The following is a 10090-nucleotide window of genomic DNA, read 5'->3' on the forward strand; positions in this document are numbered from 1 at the left end:
TAAAATACAGGGTGCATAAGTTTGGACACCCCTATGTTAAATTCCCATAGAGGCAGGCAGATTTTTTTTTTTTCAATGTGGCCATTTTTGATTGCAAACAATACAAGTGGCTTTTTTCAGGACCATCTTACCTTTTCATGTTTTGTTTTTTTGGGGTTCATAGACTTCATACACCAAGTGCCAAAACCTTTACCAAGTTTCGTAGCATTCAGATGAAGTAAAAAAAGCAACAAAAAAAAAAGAACAGCAGCACCAGAAGGTTAAAACACACATCTTCCATAGACTTGCATTAAAACGACACAGAAGCTTGTCTGAGAAAATTCCAGACGGCAACAGTTGCTATGATAGGATTGGTCAGTAACGTTTACCTCTTACCATAAATAAGCATACAAAATATCAAAAACAAAAATCACTTTATTACAAAGTTTTATTTACAACATTTCAAGAGAAACAAGTTTGGCTCAATTGTTAAGTGGCCATTTAGATTTTAGTTTGCATCATGATTGTCAAATCTCACAGATCTGTTCATCTGTTTTAAGTTAAATTACGCAGTATAATCATCTGTGTTAATCAGTACACTTGCACAAATTTCAGATAGTTACAAGATTATAACAATCAAGTGAGTGGGTAAAAAAAATTCTTATTTCATATCATTCAGTATGTCTGTTTGTGTAACTTTGGTATAAACAAAATAGGAAACTACATAATATAGTTGTTTAAAAAAAAAAGATTAAAAAAGCCACTTATGGCATTAAAATCTCTCTTCATGTAGGACGGTATGTTGGGGTGGGCTTTCCGCTTCTGCAAGGATAAATGTGCATCTATCTCAGAATCTGTACCAATACCAGCAGAGTTAGAGTCCTGATGAGCACCATGACCCGGTCGGCCCAGTTGTGAGTCGATGCGCTCTTGAGCTGGACTCCTCCAACGTGGCCTTGGATGAAGTTAGTAAAGCTGGACACTTTAGCATAGATTCCGGGTTGGTTTGCTTTAGCACAGCTGAGACCGAAGCTCACGATTCCAGCTTGCACCCAACTACCATCACTGATCTCACACACCAGAGGGCCACCGGAGTCACCCTGAAAAAGCACGAGAACAGAAAGATATTACGAACATGAGCAATGCACAAATAAGGTGCAGTTGCATTTCACACACCAGCACTCGATGCTCCTCACCTGGCAGGAGTCTTTGCCCCCTTCTGGGAAGCCAGCACATATCATGTCAGCGCGGATGTCATACTTATTTAAGGGGTTTGTCAGATACATATCCTGACAAGTCTTCGGGTCAATGATTGGCACTTGGACTTCCTGCAATGGGCCGACCCCTTGTAGAGCCACTAAAAGAGATGAGAAAATCATTTGAAATTGCTTGTGTGTCTCCTTTTATACCTTTTAAAGACTAATAACTAAATAACACTAATAAATATAAACTTCAGCAAATATCATGATGAATAACTATTTTTCTTATTAATTTCAACCCTCATCCTTCCCTTGGGTCATTTTGACCCTAAAATCATTTTAAAAAAAGAAAAAAAATTGAGTGTTCATTAGAGGGGTCCAAGACCCTAGGACTTTTGAATGAATTCGAGGACTTTTGTCGTTGAAATTTAAAAAAAGTAATAACTCCTTCCCTCGCAAGTCAAATTGACCCCCATAGGAATGAATGGAACGCTTAAAAATGAACAAAATTCAAACTGAAAATGCTAAAACTTTACCAAAAAATGATTTTATAATGTCTACATATGTATCTGAATGGATCTTGAATTTAACTGACTTTAGGACCCAGCGGACACAGATCATTCACTCCAAATAGTCATAGACAGTATATAAACTGGACACAGCGACCCCATTGAATTCAACGGAGACAAGTGAAGTCAATTAGAAGCTCTTACTTCCTGATGGCTGAGCGTACTGCGCAGACTCAAACTGAGCTTGACGACGTAGATGTGACGTGAGCAACCCGTCTGTCTTCTAGTAGCTGTGCCAAGAGAAATCTGAATCATTCCCTTCCGAAACTTGCAGAGACGGAGAGTGTGAGTAGGAGGTGTTCATGAGCTAGGAGCAGGAGCAACTTTTGCTATGTATTCTGATTAATTATTTTGTCACTTTGCCTCCACGTCCCCCCGATTGCCCGCGAGCTTCTCCTCCTGTCCATTCGGTAATTTCTCTACTGTGCGACAGAGAGTCGCGTGGTTATGACACAATCGTTAGCCTATTTTTACAAAAATTGCTTCTACGGGGCCATAACGTAAGATACAAGGTAATGGAGCCTTTTATCCATTTTCGTGTTTCTTTAGAAATAAATAATGGACAAATGGAGTCCATTAAACACCTCAGATGTAAAGTTATTCGCTGTCAAAGTGACGCCAAAATGAATGGGAGTCAATGGAATGCTAACAGCAGGTGGGGGTCCGCTAGCTAGCCAATGGCGGCGCCCGGGGAAACTTCAAAATAATATGAAACCCTGCCCCCCTGCAAATAGTGCTATAAGGCCATCTAGTGGCAAGAGTCATGAAATATCATGTTATATTATTTTATTTTTCACAAGAGGTCGGCAAAGACCAGCCTGGCTCCTCCCTCCTGCGTACTTCCGCTCAATTTTATTTCCCTTCAGTACTACGTCTGGCATTGTGGTGTGTTCTTTGGTTTTCTCCGAACATTTTTTTGGCTGTCCAATCAGCGAACAGAGGGAGTGGCTGAGAACGATGACGTTGAGGTTTGAGTTGTAGGGTTACGTCACAACCAAAAGTTAGCGATTGGTTATGGCAGATCCAGAGTGACTCTGGGCAGATCCAATAGTTTTAAACTTCAACAGAATACCCGCCTACAAGGAAGTTAATGCTTGTCAATGGAGAGAGGCCAGACTCTCTGTACAAATGAAATGTACGAGAGTCTGGTAGAACCAGGCCAGGCAAAGACACCCAATCATGGAAGTTATTTTGAGCTGAATTAAAAGGGTTACGCATGAAATTGTGAGTTATTTTGAATTTAAGTTGAAAGAATGTGAGGAATGTGCTTAAAGGTCCCGTTCTATGTGATCCCATGTTTCAAACTTTAGTTAGTGTGTAATGTTGTTGTTAGAGTATAAATAATATCTGTAAAATTATAAAGCTCAAAGTTCAATGCCAAGCGAGATATTTTATTTAACAGAAGTTGACTACAAAAAACGGCTGGATTGGACTACACCCCTCTACATCCTGCTTTAATGATGTCACTAGAACCGTAACCTCCGCCCACAGGAACACAGGCGTATTGATGGCGAAATGTCAACAGACGTGGTTGATGTTTATCTATAATCGGATACCGCAAAAGTTTAATTCGAAGTTGTTAGTTTGCTCTGTCCATTTCACCACGGACTGATTTTATTTGGAATAATATCAAGCAGGCTTCTCTCAGCGTTTCATACTGACGAAGGGGACTATTTCAACTATATTCCAGCAAGCGGTAAGTAGTGATTTAATATGGAAGTAGCGATCACTCTTCACATCGTTCGTTTCTCTTAGTAGGATGAAAATAATCTGACTTAAACTGTGATTAATATACAGAAAGCGATCAAAGAACAATCCCTTTCCAATCGCCCAAGCTATCAATCACACAGCGCGAGTTTATCTGGACACTTGCCAAAACTCGTTATGAAATCAATGACGCTGTTACACTGCACAACGAAGCTCTTACTGTATTTATATGCCTCATGTTTGCATTGGTGAAATCATTAGTGATAGTGCAGAAACTGCGTTGCAATGATAAGATCTTTCACGCGATCAACAGACTGTCATCTGCTCAGTGCTCACCAGATATTTCATATGCAAGCATGTCAGCCAATCACAGCAGAGGGCGTTTACACTGAAGTCTCACAGCAGACACGCCCCTTCAAACAGAGTGTTCAAACCAGGGAATGAAATCAGGCTAGGAAATATGCCTTTTATTTCTAAATTATAACAATTTTTTATCTAAAAAACATACTAACATTATAAGGGCACCCCTGGAAACATTATAAAATAATAAAAATAATCCATGGAATGGGACCTTTAAATAACTAACGATGCATTTATTATTTATTGATCAAATCCAGTAATTTAAAAGGTAAATAAAATAACCAATAACAAAAAAATATCCAAAAAGAATTGCATTAAAAAATATTATCAAAATTAAATAAAATAAGCTTTCTGGGGAAAAAAAAAAAAGTAATATTTTAGGGCTTCGGGTCATTTTGACCCGCAAGGGAAAGATGTGTTACAAAACGCGAGGGAAGGATGAGGGTTAATGTTTTGATGCCTGAATTCACTAGACACAGAGATTTATTCATGAGGGAATATTTTCTTGAAGTCATACATACACACATGATGTACAGTTAATCTATGCCGTGCATTAATTTGCAGCTATAATGCGTGTGGGCTTGATGCAGCGCAGGAGATGCAGATAACCCAGTCAAAAATGCTGTCTGCTGTGCCATTAGAAAAATGTTCTTGACCCTTAAAGGAGAACTCCGGTCAATTTTAACATTGAGCTCATTTTTTTGTACATTTGGAGTGCTGTCAGTACAGAGAACAACGACAAAAAAATCGGTGTTGCCTACACCGTGTTATCCTCTTTTTAAAATTTGCACCCTGTTGACTTCAATGGGGCAAGTTTTAAACCTGCTTTTAGCCTCTTAACATCCTTGATGTGTCATTACAAGTGCACAGGTCATGTGAGTGATTCCTTCGGAGTGAACGCGGGTGAATCTGACTGCAGTAGATGTGAAAGATATGAATAAAAATGATGTTTATTCAGCCAGCGCACATACCTGTATTTACATCCTGTTTTCGGTCGAAGTCCACAGTAGTCGATTGTCGAGTTCACGCGCGTGATCATAGGAACTAACCCACGTTCACTCCGAAGGAATCACTCACATGACCTGTGCACTTGTAATGACACATCAAGGATGTTAAGAGGCTAAAAGCAGGTTTAAAACTTGCCCCATTGAAGTCAACAGGGTCCAAATTTTAAAAAGAGGATAACACGGTGTAGGCAACACCGATTTTTGTCGTTGTTCTCTGTACTGACAGCACTCCAAATGTACCAAAAAATTAGCTCAATGTTAAAATTGACCAGAGTTCTCCTTTAAGAAACTAATTAATGCTGTCGCGTAACAAATCTGCTTCACAGGTAAAATTAAATGAATTGCTATTTACAACATTGAAGTAAAAATATAAAGCCTGTACAAATACTAAAAATCGTGAAATAATGGAAATAATTGGGAATCATGTAGCAAATAGTACCTTTCATTTATCTATTATAACTTTTATGTCGTTTTGGTCGCTTGGTTGCTTCCTTATAAAGGTCCAGAAATTCATGGTTTTCGTCAGGTGTGTGATGTTCTTTTTTAATATGATGTCATTACGTTGCTGTCTTGCCGCCCGTCAATCGCTGCATTGCTGGTCATGGTTTCGAGTATTGATATATCTGCCCTTTCCAATGAACACAAGAATGCGCAGTAATCCAGATATTCTAATCACATCCGCAAATTTGTTTGAAGAACCAAATTAGCCAGAGATCAGTTATCACGATTAGAAGAGCTGGCATCTGTCAAATCATCTCAGATGTATTAAGCGAGGTACAAAGAACGGACCCCTGTACAGGGTTGATTTTAAGCTCCTTGAATGGGTTAGCATCCTCCTACCTGTCAGAGCTCTTGCAGGTGTACAAGCCCCTTAGGACAGTAAGGTCTTCTGACCAGTCTGTTTTAATTGTTCATTGGACTAGGTATAAGTGAAGGAGTGATCGGGCCTTTGCAGTGGCAGCACCGAAGAGACGGAATAGCCAACCATCTCACATTAGACTCGCTCCAACATTTTTAAAAGACATCTGAAGGCACATCTTCTTTGTCTAGCTTTCGAGACTGCAGTGTGTTGAGGCATTGGTTTGGTTTGTACTGTTTTTAGGTGTTTTGATGTTGTTGTTTTATTTTATTCGGAAAAAAATTATTATTGTACAGCACTCTGGTCAACGCTCTGTTGTTTTAATAGTGCTTTATAAATAAACTGAACTGAAAGCACGCTTAAATAACTGTACTCACTCACCTCCCTCTCTGATGTCACCCCATCCGGTGATCATGCACTTCATGTCGCTGCTGAACTCCACATTAGCATATGGCAAGCACACAGGCTGAACGCGGTCAGACCACACAACAGGTGAGTCTAGCTCTACTAGAGCAATATCCTGACCAAGCTCAGGGTCCGTGTAACCAAGCGGAACCACCACACGACGGACACCATGGCTCGACTCGTCCGGGTTCCAACCGTTCAGCTGCAATCGGCCCACGTAAATCGTGTAGGAGGAGATGTCATTAGGGCTGGACAGAGAGGAGAAATTGTTTATTTGGACATAACTGTTTCATTAGATATATACACACACACACACACACACACACACACACAGTAGTCAACATTTGAAGTGGGTCAAAAAAGTTCAAAGACAAGACCAGGTATTGTTCAAAATTCATGTATAACTTTGATGAAAGGTTTTGATCCACTTCAGATGTTGACTACTATATATATATATATATATATATATATATATATATATATATATATATATATATTTTATTATTATTATTATTATTATTATTATATATATATATATATAGCCAAAAAATAAACAAACAAGGACTATGGATGTTTAAAAAGGTGCATCGAAACTTACTTGGGAAAGCAATGTGCAGCAGACAAGACCCAGCTGTCCGAGATGATACTTCCTCCACACACATGTCCTCCTTGAGTATTAGACTGTATGTACACATCAGCCAGCAATCAGGGGAATATCAATAAAAAACAGATTCGACAGACAATAGACCTTATTCAAGGTAAAGCCCCGTTTAATTTTTGACAGGAATGAAAACAAGGCTGTGAGGGATAGAAGTACTGTGCGTTCAATGGATTCTACTGTTATTTAACAACGTACTGTCCAGCTGACGAAACGTCTTTCCAAAGAAAAACTCCATAAGAGTTTTGAAAGGTGTGAGTTTTGAAATCATGTGATCTAGGACTTTTATACAGTGCTTGCCATTGTAAAGAGTGAAAGTCTATCCTTCACAGCTGCGTTTTCTTCAGCGTTCAATTCGATACGCCGCCTAACCTGACTAAGGTCAAGTCAAAATGTATCCTAAACCTTTCCCTTAAAATAATAAGAACATTGGTTTGACTGAAATTTGGATTCAGTCAAGATCCAGAGGCTGTTTGTGGATCTGTTAACAAGTCCTGTATAAAACAGTGTATGTTTAAAGAAAATAGGGCAAGGACAAATATATTTATTTATATTCGCCAAAGGGTTAAAATGTGGAATGACTATGACTGGGAATTTAAAATGTGTAGTTCACTTTGCAAATTTGTATACATTTATGAAAAGTTTCATTTTAGTTATGTATAAAGGTCTTAAGTAACTGTTTTGTTTTTGTATCTTTTGTACAGTTTAAATTTAGCTGTAAAACTGAAGCCTTGTTTTATCTACCCTTTTGCCATAATACACGTGGAAAAATACTATGGAAGTCGAGGCCCATCAACTGTTTGATTACCGACATTCTTCAAAATATCTTCTTTTGTGTTCAGCAAATGATGATGAGTAAATTACAGAATTTTCAGTTTTGGGTAGCTATCCCTTTAAATATCTTGTCTATATACATAGCACTGTTAAAACATCCAAGGTTTAACCAAAGTGCTTTAGATAAAAATTCTAAAATAAGTTGGGATGCACCGATACAAATATTTTGGCCAATACCAATGACTCTTTATAATTGAAAGCCAATAACCGATAAATTAGCCAATGCATCTAAATATATCATTTTTGAGAGCCTAGTTACAAAAACAAAAGTCTTACCATTAAAGACATGTTTAATCCACACAATTTTTTGTAGCCTATATGACGGACTTGAGCTGCACGGTGCACTTAACAGTATTTTCCTTTTTTGAAGTGATTTCAATCATATTTCAAGCAATTCAAAACCATCATGCTGAACAGTGCGCATCTGAAGTGTTTCAACTGAAGGAAATAATCCATTTATCGGCTTTAATATATCGGGCAAATTTTCTTAGTGGCCCGATAACATTAAAAATGATCAGCCGATACCGATAAGGTGCATCCCTAAAAATAAGGACACACATTGACCAATAAAATGACAACATATAAAACACAACATTAACCATTATACGCTACCAACATCTTTCAGCACATTCTTAAACATCGACAACGATTTGGCAGACCTGATATGTAACGGCAGCTCTTTCCACAGTCTCTGCACTATTACGTAACGTCAAAGGCTCGATCACCTTTATGTAGGCGATTGGTTGTAGGCACTACAAGGAGTTTTTGATTCTCTAAGAGTAATGTTCTGGAGGGATTATACAGGATTAAAAGGTTTGCCAGATGCGGTAGGGCCTGGTTATTTAAAGACAAAAACAATACAACGTTGTACCTAATTCTAAGATGGACAGGGAGCCATTTTAGAGAAGCTAATACAGGTGTAATTGATTCGTGTTTCTTTAGCCTCCTTAAGAGCCCCGCCACAGTATTTTGCACTTACTGTAATCGAGACAAAAGTGCGGAGGTGATGCCAGAATACAGAGAGTTACAGAAACTTAGCAGCGATAGAATACATGTATGAATTACTCTTTCAAAATCTGCATATAATAAAAATGGTTCAGTTTTAACTAACAAAACGAAAATTATAAAAACAAGCCCGGACCACTGAGTTAATTTGCTATTCCATTTCTAGGTTATCATCAATTAAAAAACCTAAATCTCTTACTGACATTTTCGAACATGATGCCAGGGGACTCGAATCTAATAGAGCTTTAGTGAAGCTATTTGGGTGGCCAAAAACCTCAGTTTTATCCTGTTTTTCACTTACTCCAATTTTGTATGTTCTTAAAACACTAAAAGTGACTCAAATTAATTGGCAGAGTGCCTGAGTGGCAGACACGTGTGAATGCTGTCGGCGTAACACTGAAATGACACTCCATACTTTATAAAAATCCAACCCAAAGGGAGCAAATTTACAAGAAAAAGGTGTGGAAGAAAGACTAGCCCCTTGCAGAACCCCTCAAGGAAGACGTCTTTTACCCGAGGTCGCATTACATTTGACTTTGTCAAATTATGTATAGAACTGTGTACGACGACCAAAACAAAAAAACAAAATGATGATGATTTTGCTTTAAATTAATACTGTTCTGATCAGTTCATGCATTCATGATCTTGCTGTTTCTGACTGACTGAGCTACAGGAATGTAATCTGTATGTAAATGAGCTCTCTCAGCTTTTCAAACCTTTTACTTTCAAAATGCCTGCCATTCTTACCTGAATATCCACCTGCCAAGGCCAAGCACCTTCTGACGCAGAAGAACCTCCAACGATCCTGTTGATCATTGGTGGCCGACCACATTCTGAGAAAAAAACGTTGATTCTGTTGACTTGTTTGCTTTCCTCTCACAAAACAATTCACACACAACAGGGATCTTAAAAATATTATAAATGTAGCCTATCACACAAAATATAGGCCTGTTTTACAAACATACAATTTTGTACACACTTTTATACGTATTTTAACTATATACTTAAGTGTATAAAACAATATAATAATATTTTAAGTATAGATTTTAGCCAGTATGTTTTCTCATACACAACGTTAGTACAAAATTAGATCAATTTCCTACCTTGAGCCTCGCCCGTCCATAAACCTGAATGGCGCCCGACATAAAGCAAAACAATGAAGTTACAATCCAACATTTATTATCAATCCATTAGCAAAATTTTATATATATATATATATATATATTCTTATTAGAAGGAACGTTGTGCACCTACCAATCAATATGACGAAGACAGTCCAACAACATTCGGCGCACCGCATCTTATCAAAACACCTGTATTCGCGTCTTCACAAAAGTCCAACTTTGTTGATAATTCAGCGGAGATCGACGACGCAACTCTTTAAAACGCTGATGTTTCTAGAAATAACCTCCTCACTGTCTTGGTCGACGAAGTAAGGCGAAGAGAGGATTCGAAGACGTCGGGAGTTTCGCTCATGAAAAAAAAACATTAACTGCATGTGATTTGTT

General features: G+C 38.1%; 1 protein-coding gene across 1 annotated transcript; it reads right to left on the reverse strand.

Annotated features, from left to right (window-relative positions):
• Window positions 1-79: 79 nt before the first annotated feature.
• Window positions 80-10090, reverse strand: LOC311306199 (serine protease 33). The gene is made up of 7 exons (XM_084434468.1): window positions 9837-10090; window positions 9686-9709; window positions 9330-9415; window positions 6684-6766; window positions 6062-6333; window positions 1176-1336; window positions 80-1079 (listed from the first exon to the last, which is right to left on the reverse strand). Exons 1-7 carry the CDS (start codon window positions 9880-9882, stop codon window positions 822-824), a joined length of 930 nt encoding a protein of 309 aa, XP_084290594.1. The 5' UTR covers window positions 9883-10090; the 3' UTR covers window positions 80-821.

The sequence above is a fragment of the Rutilus rutilus genome (assembly GCF_951802725.1).
Source record: "Rutilus rutilus genome assembly, chromosome: 16".
NCBI lineage: Eukaryota > Metazoa > Chordata > Actinopteri > Cypriniformes > Leuciscidae > Rutilus > Rutilus rutilus.

Coding starts and splice junctions, on each gene's coding strand:
- LOC311306199 (XM_084434468.1), bottom strand. CDS start 9,882: ATGCGGTGCGCCGAATGTTGTTGGACTGTCTTCGTCATATTGATTG. Junction 9,710..9,836: donor TGTCTTCGTCATATTGATTG/GTAGGTGCACAA, acceptor GGCGCCATTCAG/GTTTATGGACGGGCGAGGCT. Junction 1,337..6,061: donor GGGTGACATCAGAGAGGGAG/GTGAGTGAGTAC, acceptor CATCTCTTTTAG/TGGCTCTACAAGGGGTCGGC.